Here is an 18363-nt window from a genome sequence, read left to right as displayed (position 1 = left end):
CAGGACCCTCTACCTGAAACAAATTCAGGGATTTAAAACCCTGCGTGATGCCTGCTAGGAAGTACATCCTTCATTGGTAGTGCGCCGTAAGATGAAAAGGTGTCTTATTGTTTGTTCTTGTTCAAGAGCTCTTGTCCAGAGACAGTGGGAAGAAAAAAGCAGCTTGATGGAGCTTTGGTTCAGGCTCTCTTCATGGTTTAGGCTTGGCTTTTCCTTACCTCATGTGCTCACGCCTCCCATGACACGAGCAATGACAGATGAGGATTAAAGGGGGAAAAAAAAAGGTTGCAGGGTGTCTTTTGACATGACAATGTGGAGCCCAGCACAGAGACGTGTGAGGAAAGGATTGACATTGACGAGAACACCCTGAGCCCAAGCTGATAACACTTGGGTCATGCTGAGTATGTCTCCGAGACAGTTATTAAACAGACGAATGTCCCAAAGCAAACGTGGAAAAAAGCAAGCCTTTTCTATGCAAAACACTGAAATGAAGGGAAGGGGCAGCAGGAGAAAATGGAAGTGATGGGGCATGCTTCCTCCGTAATTTTGAAAGTGGTAATTGGAGGAATGAGAAGAGACACGGAAAGAAGAAAGAAAAACTGACCATAGCTAAACCACTCTTGGTGCCGTGCAGCGTTGGAGGCCAAGCTGGTGAGAAAGCCCTTCAAGTGAGGAGTCTGACCACTGGCAGCGTGGTGCCCACCTCCGTCTCACAGCAAGGTGATCCCTCACACACCGCTTGGTGGAAAAGCAAACGAAAGCATCCTTAGTTCCTCATATATTCCGATGCAGCCTCCCCCCGGGTACTGCAGTGGGAGTCCTGCTCACAAGCAGCCGTCGGGGCATCGTGCAGGAAATTCTGCCACCGGTTAGCTCAGTGTTTGCGTTTTGAAGCATTATAGACTATCTGGTGTGAGAGGCAGGAGATCAGAGCAGAGCTACAGCTTCAACAGCTTTTCCAGACTTAATCCCTAATTTCACTTAAAAGCTGACTGTAATAAATTATGCAACTCCTGATCTGCTTTCAGGTCAGTCAGTTTCAACTCAATCGGACGTGCTGCTTTTACACTATGGTGTCCTGTGTACCCAAGTCCATTGCTTGCTTTTAAATGCCAGCAATGGCCCTGGAGACCTCCCATGACCTCGGGGCAGCAGGCAGCATCTCTTGCTGGTGGAACACATTTGAATGTTCTTTCTCCTTTGCACAGAGACCCTTGCAGCTCTCCCAGCCCCAGCAAGAGGACTGAATGGCCCTGCAGAGGTTTTCCATCCCATGGCTTGTTGAAGAACTGAACCGTTTGCCCCAGGAAGAAACGAACCCTCCAGACTTCTTCATGAAAAGCAAATGAGAGAGACAGGCACCCTGAATCTGCCCAAGAGATGCATTAACCTTTGATTTCGAATAAGGAAATATCCTATAAACAAAGCTACAGTCAAATTGAAATTCTCTTGAGACCACTGCTCCGTTTGGAGAGGGGCGTAAATATTTATCAGCTCAGGAAGAGGCTGATTTGGAAAGCAGGTGTTTAAACATTCATTGAAATACGGCACAGTGAAGTTCAAGTCTTCATTTTGAGTGGTCCTGGGCATGTGAGTCCCACCACAACAGCAGCACTTGAGACCCAGAGGCTCAGTCTGGTTCTGTCACTCCGATCAGAAATTCCACCCTGGCAGCGATGAATTGGCCCATCCCTGATGAAAGAACCACCTCCGCACCCATCACCCCGTTACCGCTTTATCCCAGGTGGCACTACTAGTGTCAACATGAGGATGAGACAGTATCAGAAAACTGACAGGCAAAGCAAGAGACAGGAGAGCAATCTTGGGTCACGCAGATCCCCAGATGTGATAACGACCCCATATTCCCAGTTGCTCGCCACCGTGCCTCTTCTGGCGGGGAATGTAGCTGAGGAGGTGCAGAGCGGCACGCTCCAGGGGGAACAGTTGACTCCTTTAGAATTAATCGCTCTCGGTGGGATCACAGCGAGCTAACTGTGCAATGAGCTATGGGCCCCGTCAGCTTCCGAATGGATGACTGTCAGAGGACCCAGTACCCTTAGCGTTGAACAGTACTAACATGCTATACAGTCACGCACAGATGAGGCCAGGCACTGCCAATCTGAGGTAGCCAAACAACCACAATCCATCGTGAATGGTCCTCCATGTCCAGTGTGGATGGTACAAAAACTAATGGGTTTACTTTCCACCTGAGAAGACAACAAAGCACTGAGAAAGACTTTCCAATGGATGGTTGTTCAGCGAGACTAGGAGCTCCATCTACTACGTATTTTTAAGGGCTGGCTTAATTCTGTTTGATCTTGTCTTGGAGCAAGGGCCGCTCTGGAAGCACTTTCTATAGCTAATTTTTATGCTCTATAGAGATAGGAAGCTGACACAACTTGCTCGATGTCCTTGAGGCACACCATGTCTCCCAGCACGGAGCTAGCAGAGCGGGATTAGAGCTCGGGATTGTCTGACACCCAGCTGTGATCTCAGTTCTCCATGTGACCTGAGGGATTCATCTCAGTGGGAATTTGAGAGCAGGAGCCAGAGGCACGGTGAGGTGATGTGGGCTGCTCAGCTGTGCTGGGCTATCACCATCCGCGGTTCTGTTGTCACAAAGAGCTTAGGGTATGGGTCTGGATCCAGAACAATTTAAGCCAAGCTAAATCCATGCTGCCCGACACTGACCTCCCTCTGTCCCTGGCCAGAGGTTCCCACCACCTCCCCTGCACCAGCAACACAGCACTGAACCTGCAGTGACAGGTCTGGGGAACTGAACCAGAACAGTCTTCCTTTTTCTTTGGTTGTTTTTCATTTTCTTTCTTTTTTGGGGTTGGTTTTTTTTTTTGGTGCTGGTTTACCTCCCCAAACTAACTGGTTGCAGGTGTGGTGTGAGAGAGGGGGCAGCAGCACACAGACAGGCAGGCATGAAGGGGGCAACAGCAGTGCTCATCTAGGGCTGCAAAATTGTCATGGAGCTGCTCCGACTGGTGTTACACCTAAAATCTGAGGATGTTTGGAGGGATTGGATCTCTCTTAGACTATTTTTGCTCACTCTAAACTACAGCAGAGACTGAAAGTTTAGCTAATGACCAGCTAGAGACATGGTTTAGTGATGATGAGTGTTAGGTTGATGGTTGGACTCGATGATCTGAAAGGTCCCTTCCAACCCAGGCAATTCTATGGTTCTATGAAGATAAGTCTGGCACGGGATGTCAAAAGTCATGTAACAGGGGCTAGTGAGGCACCCAAGCCTGTGTGCTAAACTGTGATGAAAAGCAGGAATATTTGCCCCATCTGAGTGCTGCCTGTGCAGACACAGACCTTCTGGACTGGTGATGGCACCTGTCTCACCGGCTCACAATACGGGCGGCATTTGCCTGTACCTGCCCACCCTACGCAACTGAGACCAACCTGCCGCGGTCAGGGCAGACCCGGCGAAGAGGAAAACGAAGAGCTGGAGCTCGGCGGAAGTGCTCAAGAGGACATGAAACACGAGCGCTGTTGCCTTCCAACTTGTTTGTGAAACACAGCACCACGTGCACATATGGCTGGCTTAAAGAGCAGTAAGCTGAGACCCAGCGAAGGGAGTGACCCCACTCTGTGTACACATAAACACTTCCTTCAGGTGCCTGTCAAATTCGCTGCTTTCACTGTAGCTCATTGACAGCCCTCAAGAACACTCATGTGTATGTTAATAGGAAAAATAAGGCTATAGCTCCAAATGGTTCTCAGAAAAAGCCCTGTGAAGAAAAGCCCAGGAAATATTTAGCCCTTCACAGGTAAATTGACCTAGAGCTCTGGGCAGAAAGGCAGAACAGGGTGCAGAAGGGATGCATTTCTTACCTATGGAATTGAAACTTCAGGTATCTTCCATGCAAGAAAGATAGTCTGATGGACAGAGGTTATACTTGGTTAGTCTTGTGAAATTATCTCCTAGGCCTCTCCTGGGAAACAGCCCCAATTTATCCCCCTCAGGGTGCATAAGCATGTCTCTGACTGTCCTTTCAGCTCCTTATATGCTTGTTTCTTAGGCGAATAAGTGACAGAAATGCCATGTCTTCCCTTTGACGGCATTCTTGCACAGACGACTCGGCCTTGGGATTCCCATCCTTGTGGCTTGCTTCATCTGAATTTACAACATTTCCTATTGGGCCATGGGCTGTGCTTCTCTTACCGCTTAGAAATACACTGACGCTCGTCATAGTCACTCAGCTATTCAGCCAGTTAAAACATTGCTGTTAGCTTAAATAAGAATAAAAATAAAAAAAACTTTAAAATGCATCGAATAGCTCTTGTTATGTGCAGATCTTGGAGCACACTTGAGCCCATGTGAATGTAGCCTTGCAGTATTGTGAGGCAAATCAGTACTGATATCTCCAAGGCAATTTAAGCAATATACGCGAGAGTGCACAAGCAGCAGAAGCACAGCCCAGGACATAACCCTCACTCTTGGCTCTGGGCTACATGTTCTGGCTCTTACAAGAGACCCACTGAGAATTTTTACTGTGACAACTTTTTAAAGAGAGGCCTCTTTCCTCATGTTAGAGTTCTGTAGAAAATAATGAAATTTTGCCACTAAAAAGGCCTTTTAAAATTTGTATTCATTTGAAGCTGAAAAAAAGTCAACTGTTACAGATAAAAATAAATACACTTGGCAGGCAGGCTATTGTCCTGCTTTCAACAAGGGCAGAGTTTTTCCATATTTCCATTTTTCTTTTGGACTGACCCATCCGTTTCAGACAGAACAGTTACACCTGGGTCTGGTAACTCACCACCTACCCCACAGCCAGCCGGGGGTGGTCGCCCTATTTTTCCACCACCTTCACGAAAAGAAAATAAGCCGGGGAGCAGCGTGGACCATGGAGAAGCTGTTGGTCCATGCTGGGAGATACCTTGCCACAGCTAACCCTTACCAGCAGCTCATGTACTTCATCCCGATTCATACCTTCACATTGCCTACCCGAGCTGTGACGGCACCCCTTGCCCGTAATGCTCCTCCTTTGTGGCTCCAGGTCTTGGCAGCTCGGGGTGAGGCTGAAGACGGGGGAAGCCCAAGTCCCAGCTGGGAGGTGGGATGTTGAAATATCTCCCCTCAGAAGAGGAAGGTCTTTTCTTGAGTAGCAGGTCTTAAACATAAGTCCTCTGTACTTCCAAGAGTGAGAGAACTGTCAGATAAAATAAAATGACCAAAATACTACAAAAATCACAGTCTGGCCCAGAAACTTCATTTAGAAGTGCCTAACTTGAAACTCCATCAGTGGGCTGACATTTTGCATGTCTGAAAAGAAAAATGTCTCATGCTACTTATACAAAAGTGGCCACTCCAAATCACCAAGTGCTTCTGAAGAGAATCTTCTCAGTGACACAGGCACACAACGTGACTTCTGAGCAAGGCTTTAGCTCTTGGTTGCAGACACAATTGTGTGTAAGACACAATTATCACTATGCTATTCGAGAACTTAAAACTCAAAATGCAGTCATTGAACTCCTAAGTCAAAATAAACTTGTGTTGTAACTTTTGAGGAATGAATCTAAAAATGAATTCTGTCTTAAGTGCAAGGTTTTGGAAATGGAGATCTGTCAGACCAAGACAGTGCACGTAGAGTGCTGGGGTTATCAATATGTGAACTAAATTCTGCTCCTTCTTCTACGCATTTGGTTCCTGTTGGTATCAAGTGTAGATGGTGTTAAGCCAGCATCTACTAGAAGACTTTGGCTTCCATGTCATAGTCTTTTTCTAAAGTTACATCTGACTTGCGTGGATTTGAGACTAAAGCAACTTATTACAAATTGACGGAGATCTTTACAACTTTCAATACCATTCCAGCTTGCAGATCCTGTGGAGCTATCACATCGAAAAGCATTAATATAACAAGGGCAGGAGCTTTTGTGTTACCACTTTCAGGTCTCTGCTGCTGGCAGCACACTATCCTTTTCATAAGCTACTTGCCTTCTTTTAACAGTAAATTGGTGAATTTGTCCATTCTTTTTTAATGGGAAAGCTGCTCCAAGAACATTCGTGTTCTAAGAGTTAGGAACTTTCTTCTAATTTCTGACCCAAATGCAGTCATGCACAGTTTCTGTCCTTTTTTTTTTTCTTTTCCTACTGCTAACTACGTCCTGTAGCTCTTTCCCCTTTGCAGTATTTATAGACGTGAGCTGAAATCCTTTTGAGCCTTTGTTTGGCTAGACTGATCCCACCACCTGTTCTCATCTCTCTCATAGGACAGCCTCTCCAGTTCCCCAATTATTCTAGCCATTTGCTGCCCCTCTTCCGATTCAAAACAATTTGTCCTGGCTGTTAGTTACTGGAATTGTACACACTCTTCCAGACGCTGTTTCACTTGGGCCTGCACCTGGGCATAGTTCTTGGAGCCACCTCTCCCCTTACATCCAGCTAGTGCAGGTGCCCTCTTCATGGGCACCTCATGGTAGCTATGTGTCACTGCACAACCTACAGGCAAGTCCTCCCTATTTCAGCTGTGGAGCTGCTCTGCCTTAATCATTGCTTTTGTATATCTGATGAACTTCTGAGGAAACCACGTGAGTGGTGGCATGAAAGCCTTGAATACTCACAGCTTCTCTTCTGTGCTGGGAGGGTTATGCTTGTGTTGCGCTAATGTGCGGGTAAGGGAGAGGCCTTGGCCATAACTTCCTGATCCCCTTTTCCTCACAGCCTATCAGGCCCCAGGACACCCATCCTCCCACCAGGCCATGGTGGGAGTTCCTCTGTCTTCCCCGCTGCATGCAGCACAGACTCAGCACCCAGAAATGGATGTGGCTTTGCCTGGAAGGAGACTCATTGGTGACCTGCCCTGTTTGGTGGGAAGGAAGCACCGTGGCAGAGCTGGGGGAGATGGACGGAGCAGGCTGTTGGACCAGCACCTCTACCCCCAGTCAAATTCCCCAGCTGCAGAGCAACTTGGGTAACTGTCCAGAACTTCCAATGGCGTACTCGGCAGGAGGGTGGGAAACTTTCAGAAGACGTGGAAATAATCTCTCTTGGACTTTTATAAGCTCAGATACTTCCCTAGGTGATGAATCACAAACTAAAGGGCCAAAGACTGGAACTACAGGTAACAGTCAACCTCTGATATTTCTGGTGCTTCGGTAGGTCAGCTTTTTCGCACCTTCTTACATGGCATGGATGCTCACATGGCTACACGCTGTGGGGAAGGGCCAAAGCATGAGCTGCAGTGGAGGCAGTGCCCTCTTGTTGGACTACCCAGAGCGTGGGGCTTCACAGGGTGGCACAAGCTCCAACCACCACGCAAGGCTGCAGCCATTGCCCAGTGCAACTGGGTGGCACATCACGCCTGCAGCAGCACCGCAGCGGCACACGGGAGGACGCGGTGTCAGACTCAACCACAGTGTGAAGCTTGTGTTTTCTGCACAGTACCCAACCCACCCCTCCTGCCCCTGGGCCCAAATCTGGGGAAAACTCACAGGAGAGGTTTAGTTCAGTGTAAAGAGAGGAGGCAGGTTTTGCTTCTTTTCTTCCTTGGGAAGACACAGTATTTCTGCTTTTCAATGGGACAGTCATTTTTGGAATTTGTGAGGAGATAAATGATGTTCTAAGGTTGTTCTAAAGACACACAGAGGTTGTTCCTAAAGACTTTATAACCCATTGTCCTCTCCTGTCCTTTTATGTCTTCAGTGACAGAAAGCACTCGGTTATCTTTTGCAGCTCTTTTATTGCTGACCAATTCATTTTGACAGATTTTGGTGTGTTTGTTTCTCTGACTCGTCTTTGAGAGAAAGTGGGAAGCTACCCACTGCAGAGAGTCCTATGAGTCCAAATGAGGAGCACACCTGCATCCCGGGGCTTTCTTGTCCAGACACCGCATCCAGCTCTGATAGGGGCACAGGAATGGCTGTGCAGGTGCTGGCCCAGGGGCCACCTACCTTCCAGGTCCCACAAGAGGCGTTCAAAAGAGATTTGCCTCCCTGTGACTCAAGGGAAGGGTACGGAAAGTGCACAGAGTTTACAGGCGCGACCTGGGCCCCAGGAGAAATGCCCAGTTGTGAGGTGTTTGTTCCCTGGGCAGGAACACATATTGGCACCTCTTGGCTCTTGCTAAACCATCTTCCAGTCCAGGAAGGTCTCCCAGTACCTCCCAGAGAGGTTTCATGCGCTAGCCATACAGTGCTCACTTGCCTATTTGAAAGGAAAACAGATTGCTCCTTGGAAGCATCCGTGAGGGAGCTTGGTGCCACCGGCAGCAGGGCTGACACCCACCCGAGGAGGGAAGGTGGCTGCCTTTCCCTTCAGCAGGGCATCAACACGTTAACGAGGTGTTGCTGGGGGCTCTGCTTCGCGACTCTGCAAATAGGAAAGAGGTCTTGAAATGCCTCCAAGTGAAACCACTGGGAAATTTATGTAGGCAGAAGGTAATTACCCAGATTAGACTTTGGCTAAGGCGCAGGACTGACACTTCGTGAGGGAGTGTGCCGTAGGAGCTTAAATAACCACACACGGCTGACGCTTCCGTGACTTTACATTTTAGCTGAAATACTAATCTCCATCGTCAGAGTGGGCCGCACCCCAGAGGGGACCGATGAGCCGCTTGTCAGCAACCAGTCAGCAGCTCCATCTGAGCCCTCGCAAGGGCTGTGCCCGTCGCCCTCCCCTTCTGTAAAAGAGTTACTCCAGCAGCTTCTACCAACATGAAAGATGAATCTTACCTTCCTTTTTTCCTTATTCCAGATTTTCTTCTTCTGCATTCTTCTTCTCTTCTCTTCTCTTCTCTTCTCTTCTCTTCTCTTCTCTTCTCTTCTCTTCTCTTCTCTTCTCTTCTCTTCTCTTCTCTCTTCTCTTCTCTTCTCTTCTCTTCTCTTCTCTTCTCTTCTCTTCTCTTCTCCTCTCTTCTCTTCTCTTCTCTTCTCTTCTCTTCTCTTCTCTTCTCTTCTCTTCTCTTCTCTTCTCTTCTCTTCTCTTCTCTTCTCTTCTCTTCTCTTCTCTTCTCTCCTCTCCTCTCCTCTCCTCTCCTCTCCTCTCCTCTCCTCTCCTCTCCTCTCCTCTCCTCTCCTCTCCTCTCCTCTCTTCTCTTCTTTCTGCCACTTTTCAGTATTCACTTTCTTCTATATTATCTTTTTCCGTATCAGTTTTCACCTCCCATACAGAGAGCTTCCTAACTTCTCTCTCCCTCTTTCTTTAAAGGTTTGGTTTTTTTTTTCTTTTTTAAACATTTTCTTGTTTTCCTCCAGATCTTCTCCGTTGTGCTTTCCCTGAGTCCCCTCCCTATCTTTTGTTCTACCTTGCAACTGCTTAGCCACTTCTGGCATTTGCTTAAACATTTTGCTGTTTCTCATCCTTCACAAAGCTGCTGGGGACAAGGTCTGGGGTCACAGGTCTCCTCCTGGCTGTTGTCTACATTCCAGCATTGCTTCCATCTTCAGAAGATCCCAAGTTCCAGCTTCCATTTGGTGGTGGGAGACTAACCATAGGTTGATTTTTATGCCATGGGAGACTATGCAATTATAAAGGCAGCTAAAGACTAATTGTACGTACCATATTTCCTGTGATACTGGATCTAGAAATACTCATGAGTTGTAGTGATCCTGAGGCAAGAGGAAAAATGTTGGAAAGTGTTTCAGTTAGTTATAAATTGCTTTTGGTACGTTCTAATCAATAAATATAAAAGCAAAAAGGTATCTTCACTGTTTTCTTGCCTTAACATTCCTGACAACAATGGATCCCCTCTCCGTTATGCTTCATTTCCCTCCAGGAATTTGTTCATCTTTCTGGAATAATCTGTCTCATTACTATTTCTAGATAAAAGCTTAGCTCTATTTTTCCAGTGCTACTGCAATGTTGGGTCACCTTAAATAATTACTTCTCTGTGGTGTGGTTTTATGCAATAGAAATACTAATGTTGATATTTATTGTTGAGATGAGAAAACTAATTAATATTTAGTAGTGTTTGCAAACATATATCATAGAATCGTAGAATGGTTTAAGTTGGAAGGGACCTTAAAGACCATCTAGTTCCAACCCCCCTGCCACGGGCAGGGACACCTCCCACTAGACCAGGCTGCTCAAAGCCCCATCCAGCCTGGCCTTGAACACTTCCAGGGATGGGGCAGCCACAGCTTCTCTGGGCAACCTGTGCCAGTGTCCCACCACCCTCACAGTGAAAAATTTCTTCCTAATATCTAATCTAAATCTACCCTCTTCCAGTTTGAAGCCATTACTCTTTGTCCTATCACCACATGTGCTTGTAAAAAGTCCCTCTTGAGCTTTCTTGTAGGCCACTTTCAGACACTGGAAAGCTCCTATAAGGTCTCCCCGGAGCCTTCTCTTCTCCAGGCTGAACAACCCCAACTCTCTCAGCCTGTCTTCATAGGAGATCTCCTCTTGCTTTCAACATTTTGGCCACTGCTCAGATTTCTTCATGTTAGCGCTAACTTCACACTAGCTGAAGCACCCAGAACTATAACTGATTCGAGAGAGGGAGATGTCTAGTACTACACGAAGAAGGGCTATTCATGCCATCGCCTGTGATGTGATACCTCCAGCTGTGCATCTCCAAATGATATTGGCTCTGCTTCCACCATATCATATTGACTGTTCACACCCTGCTTGTTGTTCAGCTGATATCATATGAAAGCCTTTTTCCACCTGAATGCTAGACTGCTCTTCAAGTTTCTCTGTCTGATTGAATGTCTGCACTGGGGTTAGTTCTGCCTAGATACAGCCACATGCACTTGTACTGAACAGATCTCAGTTGAATAATTCTGCTGCATCCTTAAAATATCCACATTATTTTTAACCTTTAAGTCAACATGAACTGCAGCTCTATTCATTACTCACTTCCCCTTCTGTTAGATCAAGATTTAGGACCTGGTACGTAACACGAATGACCTGATACAGCCCACAGCTTAATTTTATTTGTATATAGCCTTATGAACTATTTTTTCCCGTGTCAGTATTAAACTGCACTAACATACGGGATCAGGTATTATCCTCCAAGAAAGCTTGACTGGTGCAGCTGAGAAAGATCTCAAATTCTTTCCCAGGAAACTTCCCTAATGCTCAGGAACTTGACGCAAACAGCTGGTAGGTTTTCACTCACAGAAACCCAGGACTATGTGTCTGCTTGAAAGCTTCAAACCACATTTATTGTAACTAAGTTCATGGAAAAAAAAAGAAGAAACCACAGGTTGGTAAACTATTACATTTCAGTGTGAAGAACTTGTCCGGTGATGTGCAAAGAGATATTGAAAAGAATATCTAAATAAGCAGCAATTTCTCAATAGAAATCTCATTAAATAAAAAAGAAAATTAGTTCCATATTTACAGATTACAAGGCAAATGTATCCTTAAAGCATTGTTTCGTATGTAGCGGGTTTACTTCTTTGAAATGGTTTGAATCTAAGAGTGTACTTTGAGCGCAGCTTGCTACACAGTCTATGTTACCACCAGTGAATGGACGAGTAGCTTCTCCTTGACCACTGCAGTACTCTGCTTCTTCTGTTATCCAGGCTTTCACCGAAGGGCTTCTGGTACCTCCACCTATGAAAGGAGGGGTGGGGTTGCATGGGGAGGGTGTTCATTACATTTGCTGTACAGTCTGGATGGCAAAATTCCTACCGGAGCTGCAGACACACTCCCAAGATCCCTGTGCTACGCAGCATCTCCTGTAACAAGCCTGAACCTGGGAAATCACCCCACCTTCTGTCAAAATCACTGTCGAATAGAAATCAGTGTGCTGAGAAAAGCCTCATCAGAGGAAAGCCTCCCCCCCAATGTTTTCTTATGCTCACATTTCTAAGAATGTTATTTTTATAATATTAAATATGTATGTACTAAAATTAATTGAGCTTGCGCTATAGCTGAGCCACAAGCAGTTACTGAAATCTGATCTTACTTACCCGCCTCAATTGCTTTATGCTGCTTGCCCGAATTGCTTCCATAAGGTTGTCATGGAGAGACCTTTGTGGGGTGGAGGGACGGGTGGAGGGTCGTGAACCTTCCTCTGATTTTCTGTCCGAGACTGATTTTAGAGAATCTTTAATTTCTTTCAATATGCTGTTCTCATGCTTTTTGCTTTTTTTGGCTTTTTTCTTTTTCTGTCCATTCTGTAAGGCTTTCTTTGAGCTTTCTTGCTGTTTGATGACTTCAGCTATATTCCTGGTTGGTGCCTTCTTCTCTGGAATAACGGGGGGAGGAGGAGGAGGAGGAGGCGGGGGTGGAGGGGGAGGTGGGGGCGCAGGAGCTGGAGGCTGACTTTTCACTGGCAGTGCTTTCTTAGGGAGCTTTGGAGAGGACCAAGGTGAGCTCTTAGGTGACACATAAGGTGAGGACCGAGGCGTCCCCTTCTGCAAGCCTTTGGCCTTTGGATTGACGGCTCCATCACAACCAGACTCTTGTTGTCGCTGCTCCTGCATACGCTTTTGCCTTTGTTTATCCATATTTCTTGTCAGGATACTTGTCATGCTCATTCTTGGGCCAGCAAGGTCAAAGTGGTATCCAAGCTTGACCAGGGTGGTGTTCTCTTTCAACAGTTTAACTATGTCCATTTCCACCTGGCTGCCCATGATGTGCCTTTGATTGTGGAACCGCAGTTCAGTTAGAACTTTGTTATTCTGCAAAGCTCTCATGATGGCCAGCACTCCTTTGCCTGTGACAAAATTTGACTCAATATTCAGGCTAGTTATATGCTGATTTACCTTTAACATACCAGCAATAGCTATTGCAACGTTGTCATCAGCATGCGTGTTAGCCAAGCTGAATGACTTAACCACTGTGTTGTCCCTCAGGGCTTGAGCAAATTGGATAAGCATCTGTGAAGTGATGTTTTCAATGTTGTTCAGATTGACCTCCGTGGTGTCAGGGTCGTTGCTCCTAACTTTTTCCAAAGCATCCTCAATAACTGTTGGATTTCCGCAAGGGTGGATGGCACTGCTTTTTAAGCTCAGATTATCGGTGTCTTTTCCATCGTGGCCATTGAGTAAGTTTTGATTGTCCTTTGCACCGTTACACTTCTTGCGTCTGATGTGGTCGGAACTCCTGCTGTCCCCAGGTCTTTCACCAGCTGCAGCATTTTGCTTTTCCTCATCCTCATCATCACTGTCATCTTCATCTTCCTCCTCATCTTCTTCATCATCATCCTCTTCAGTATATGCCTCCTCAGACACTTCACTATTGCTTTCTGTGAAATATTCTTCTTGGATATCTTCTGAATTGTCTTCTTCTTGCTCAGAGTCCTGAACAGGAACGTAGGTGTGGGTGTTAAACACGATTGCATTAATGTAGCTACTGCCTTTTTGCTCAAAAACAATTATCTTGAAACTATATAAAATAATATTGAAAGCTAAAAATAAATCCCCAGAAACACAGAAAGTAAGGAGAACTGAAAATGTTTCAGCAACTAGCACCTTTTTAACAGTATTTCTTTCATATCCTTTAGAAGACAAATGCTTAGCATAAATTGGAACAATTTTACTGACGTCAATGATTTCTGCCAATTTGATACAAGATATTGCACAATGGACATAGTTAATGCTTCCTATGTGTTGGCATGTCCACAAGGGGATGTTATCTGGATCCTTGCCAGCAGAAACGTAAGACTGCAATTTCAGAATGGACGTGATCTATGAGCAACAAGTTTCTTGATTTCATAAGGACTAGACATCTGTGTCAATGCCCAGAGTCCCTTGCATATGTTAGTACATCTAAAAAGGCTAAAGGCTGCCATGATTTAGAATACAGAGAGTGTTTGCACATGTAAACATACATATTGACATGCAAAATAATACAGAATTATGAGAGTCCTGTTGAAAAGGCTCAGGATGCACTGTATGGGCTATACACCCTTAGAGCCTATTTGTGAAGAAAAAATTCAGATGGATTCCCACGGGTAACAAGCAACCACATGTCAACAATCCCCAAATGTTTGCCAAGAGCTAAGACCGCTCACCGACAGCTGTCACAGGTCAGACTGTAACTCGTTATAACTCATCGCCTACGGAGTAAACTGACTGTTTTTCTAAACGCCAAGGTTATTTTGGTGTGTTTGGTGGGCACCAAAATGGCAAATCTGGATCTACTTCTCAAAGGTCTGCCTGGTGCCCTGGTCAGCAGTTACGGTGGCAGAGGACAATTCTCTGTGCAGGAACAGCAAAAGGTCTGCACTCCAGGGAAGTCTCAGGCTCCTTCTGGAGGACTCCAGAAGCACGGCAGCATTGTATGGGCCATGACTGAACCCACACGCTGTGACCAACCTTAAACCTCTTGCTCAAAAGGTTCTCTCATGTCCTGTTTTGTCTACTGGACAAGCCATAGCCTATGCCTTTTTATATACATTTGTAAATGTTTATAAAATTTTGGATGAAATATAATTGTTCAGTATGCATTACTTAAGCAACATTCATATTTTAATGTTTGTAAAATACTAGAGGGTATCTTACAAAGCCATTACACTCTGCAGAGACACAGCGATTCTGTTTTGTGCTTCTGGAAAACAAAAGTGTTAACAACATGACAGCCTATTTTTAGGAAAGCTGTGCAGTTTTATGTTTGCTTAATTATCTGGCTCTAAAAGCGCAGGGAAAGGCTAAAATAAGAGTGATGACAGATCGCATGGTACTGTTTCACAATCTTAAGCAGATTTCTGTGCTGGGACACACAGAAAACAGACTGTAATTGTCATGTTTGAGGAAGCGTGGCTCTAACGAACCGGGACATGGAGGGGTTTCAGCCTGTTGCTGCTGAGCATTCAGCGCATGGAGGGCTTGCAGGGTCCGGCCCCGTTGCTTCTCCTGTGGATCATGTGCGGGAAGGCCCTTACACTGAGAGATGCTGTGCTACATAGAGAAACAGGGCTGTGTTTAAGCCAGGTTTGTTATGGGACTGAGATTTCTATCCGTAGCTTTTATATATATACACACATATGTGTGTGTAAATATATGTGCGCAGACTTTTAAAAGCTGAAAACATCAGGTATTCAGGAACCCATCTGCATGGCTATGCTTTTATCTACCCAGGAATATATACTACAGCCTTCAACACAGCTGCAGATGAGCAGAAGTTGGTGCCTCTAAACGGACTGCTAATACGTTTGATAACACTAGGTTAATACAATATATATGTGTGTGTGTGTGTATATTTATTTTTTTTTTAGTAGCATTTCTGGGATCAAAGGGGGAATTTAGCTTCCTGTCACATACACCATTTGGTGTCATAACCATCTGCATGCTAATTTTGAAATTGAGCACTCTTCTCCTTGCAGATCCACGGAGACACGCTCTGTAACTGTGGCAGCATTTCAGCGCAGGACTGCTGCAGGCAGCCTGCAGGCCTTCATCTTACTCCGTAGTAGTAACTCCATGAAAAGTTAGGACTAAGGTAGTGCATGCAGAGAGGTAAATATCTCTGGAGGGCAAGGCATTCACCCTAAAAGGCTATCTGCAGGATGTTTGCGTTCTGGAGGGGCTGACCTCTCACCACTAACTATAGAAGGAGCACAAAGAACCTTCTTCGATGAGGTGTCTAACTTTCAGACAGTTGAGGGCAAGAAGAAAATTGCTTTCAAGAAACTCAGAAGGAGCTTTCTTACTGCCCTCAGGGGAGGGAGCCTTCGTGCCCTCTACATCAGCATGTCAACATTTTCGTATTTACAGATGCATTTAGGAAATTTCTTCTCAGATCAAAAAGTATAGAGGCTTTTGCTGGCACTTTGGGGTTTAGCTAGTAACCATCGTTAATGCTATAGAGCCATGGAAAAAGAAAAAAAAAAAAATCCTGCCATTATATAAGACACCAAACTAGTCTTGCTCAGAAGGTTTTTTGGAACTGTCCAGGTTTCGAGTTCCAGTCTCAGCTGGAAATAAACATTAATCTTGCCATTGCCTCCCTAGGACTTGACAAACAGGGAGTGAAATCAGCGTCTGCAAGCTGATACTAATGGTTTGATGACAGCTAGTGGTCTGCGCGCTTGCCTGAAAAGACATTACACCACCATTCACAAGCAGGAGAAAACACTTATGTGTAAAGAAATCCTGGATATTATTATTGGAAACTAATTTAATCCAGGCGATTTTTCTCTAGGAAAATATTTTATCTAATGTACAAACAGCAATTATTTCCTTGTAAATGAACTGAGCTCCTGAATCAAGGCTGTTAGAAATTCTGAGTCCAGTTTTGCTGTCTTTGCCTTTGTTGCATTATTTTCTACTCAAACATGGGAAAACACGTCCTTAGAGTCAGAGCCTGGTATGAAGCAATGCTTAAAAATAAAAAAGCTACTCACAACCCCAAGTCCCCACTTTGCTTTGAAGTTAACGTGGAGCCAACGTGAAAACAGAAGTCGCTTTTCGATAGAGCTCAGTCTCACAGATTGTTTCAGCAAGGGCCTGGGGGATGCCGACATGGACATTAGCTCAGGCTGAGAGCGCCCATCGCCTGCTGGGACCAAGCCCTTCGCTCCTGCCCGGCTGCGCTCTTCATTCGCAGTCCAGGCACCGCCTTTTACTATTAACGTTTTTATTTTGCAGGACGAATTGCCTAACAAGCACTACTGGTCATTTTCTGGGGAATACAGACAAACGGTTTGGCAGATGACTCTACCCCAGACCACTTTTTAAATAATTTACAGCTACCCTCTGACCACAGCTGCCAGAGGACTCCCGAGCCGTGCCAGGGATCCTCAGCAGGAGCAAAGCAACAGAAGCTGCTTCCTGACATGCTTCTCAGCAGTCAATACTGATTTTTTTGAAGGAAAGGAAAAGGCACTTTTTTTTAGCTTTTAAACTATCCAAAAGTCCACGTCACTACCTGGCAATAATTTCTAACACGCCCTTTAAATTTTTTCCTATTCTAATCACTAATGATAGTTTTCACAGGACTTTCTTCTGTTCTCAACTGAGCGTTTAAGGCACCTCCAGAGAGAGCAAAAACCCTCTGAGCCAATGCACAGCGCTTTAGCAGGCACAAAAGTATGGCTAACAATGTTCTTAAAAATGCTACAGGAGACTGTAAGAAAACGAAATCAGTGAGTGAGGTTATGCCAGGGGAGAACAAACCCAATTTTTCTAGGAAGCGGCGAATGCCTCAGCATCTTACCTTGTCGCACGCACCCAATCTCTCTTTTTCTAAGAGTTTCCTGGTCTCCCTCTCCCAATATGCCATCAGTGCTTCCCTGCTGAAAGTCCCCGTCGGTGTTTTCTCCGTCAGGCTCTTCTGCCGTTGCCCCACCGGAAGGTTTCGGTCGGGCTCTATGTCCTCCAGCTCCCGCTCCAGCTCCTTCAGCTCCTCTTCAGTGAGAGAAGCCAGGAGCTCGTCTTCATCAATGTCTTCATATTTACTGAGCTCTCTTCTGTAGCCAAAGGTAGACATGGTCCCGCTTGGTCAGGCTGGTACGAACCTAAAGTGACCAGGCATTCAAGAAAGCTGAAGCAGGCAAGCTGTGTCTCGTTTGGTCAGCAACTGTTTCCCTCTGTAGCGGAGGCACCCTTTTAAGAGTAATCATCAGGGGCTTACGACAATGCACGAAGGGATGAAAGCATGCTCCGTTTTAAGCATCAGACGTCAGCTAGACATCTGAACAGCAAGAATGTCCCAACACTAGTGTTTGCAGGTCCCTTAAAGAGGGGGATTATTGACACACTGGCCATGGCCATATTTAGAGCAGGCGGCCAGCGGGAGAATACCAGCCTCGCGGACGGGGGGGGCGGCGGCAAATAAAACCCCGGGCGCATTCACACCGACTTCATGTCCAAATTGCAGCAGAGAAAGAACAATGAAAATCCATTTAATCCCGAGCTGCCACAGGGGCTGGAAATAAAACGCCCTTGCCGCTGTTCAGCGGACTTCCTCTCGTTTTCACGGTTTTCGAGCGGAACCGCGCTGCTATCCCGCCAAGGTGTTTGCAGGAGGTTGGGATCGGTGGGAAGGCAGCCTGCGGGGAGGAGGTCGGCGTGACAATGCCTGCAATGTCACACCTTGCCTGTAACAAATGACACAGCTGGATTATTTATTATTTCCCCCCCCCTTTTTTTTTTCCCAAGGACGATTAGAGGGGGAATCAGCTTGACATGTCCATTTAGAGCTCCTGTGAGATTTTTTTTTCACGTGGAGAATTGCTCTTTGCTGGGGGAGTGAGCAGAGTCCCGCAGAGCTCCAGGGGGACCAGCCCTGGGTGGGCAGCAGGGGCTCCGTCTTCATCACTTCTGGCAGCCCCCAGCAAACGAAGGCCTCTAGCGGCTATTTCAGTTACCGGCCATCGCTTGCTGTAGCTGATTGATGTGCAGCTGGAGAGCGCCCTTCAGTTCTTAATTTTAAATCTATATCTATGTGATCATGTCTGCTAATAAATGATATATTATTCTGATATTATTTTTAGAGACAGGTATCTT

The 18363-nt window shown here is 45.9% G+C and overlaps 2 protein-coding genes across 2 annotated transcripts; both read right to left on the bottom strand.

Annotated features, from left to right (window-relative positions):
* Window positions 1-7734: 7734 nt before the first annotated feature.
* LOC134511801 (uncharacterized) lies at window positions 7735-10563 on the bottom strand. The gene is made up of 3 exons (XM_063326374.1): window positions 10519-10563; window positions 8692-9009; window positions 7735-8329 (listed from the first exon to the last, which is right to left on the bottom strand). The coding sequence occupies exons 1-3, from the start codon at window positions 10561-10563 to the stop codon at window positions 8294-8296; spliced, it is 399 nt and encodes a 132-aa protein (XP_063182444.1). The 3' UTR covers window positions 7735-8293.
* Window positions 10564-11336: 773 nt separating this feature from the next.
* Window positions 11337-17553, bottom strand: LMOD2 (leiomodin 2). The gene is made up of 3 exons (XM_063323296.1): window positions 17072-17553; window positions 11881-13215; window positions 11337-11521 (listed from the first exon to the last, which is right to left on the bottom strand). The coding sequence occupies exons 1-3, from the start codon at window positions 17342-17344 to the stop codon at window positions 11495-11497; spliced, it is 1635 nt and encodes a 544-aa protein (XP_063179366.1). The 5' UTR covers window positions 17345-17553; the 3' UTR covers window positions 11337-11494.
* Window positions 17554-18363: the final 810 nt, after the last annotated feature.

The sequence above is a fragment of the Chroicocephalus ridibundus genome, chromosome 1, assembly GCF_963924245.1.
Source record: "Chroicocephalus ridibundus chromosome 1, bChrRid1.1, whole genome shotgun sequence".
In the NCBI taxonomy this organism is placed as follows: domain Eukaryota; kingdom Metazoa; phylum Chordata; class Aves; order Charadriiformes; family Laridae; genus Chroicocephalus; species Chroicocephalus ridibundus.
This window is presented reverse-complemented; position numbering and strand designations above follow the sequence as displayed.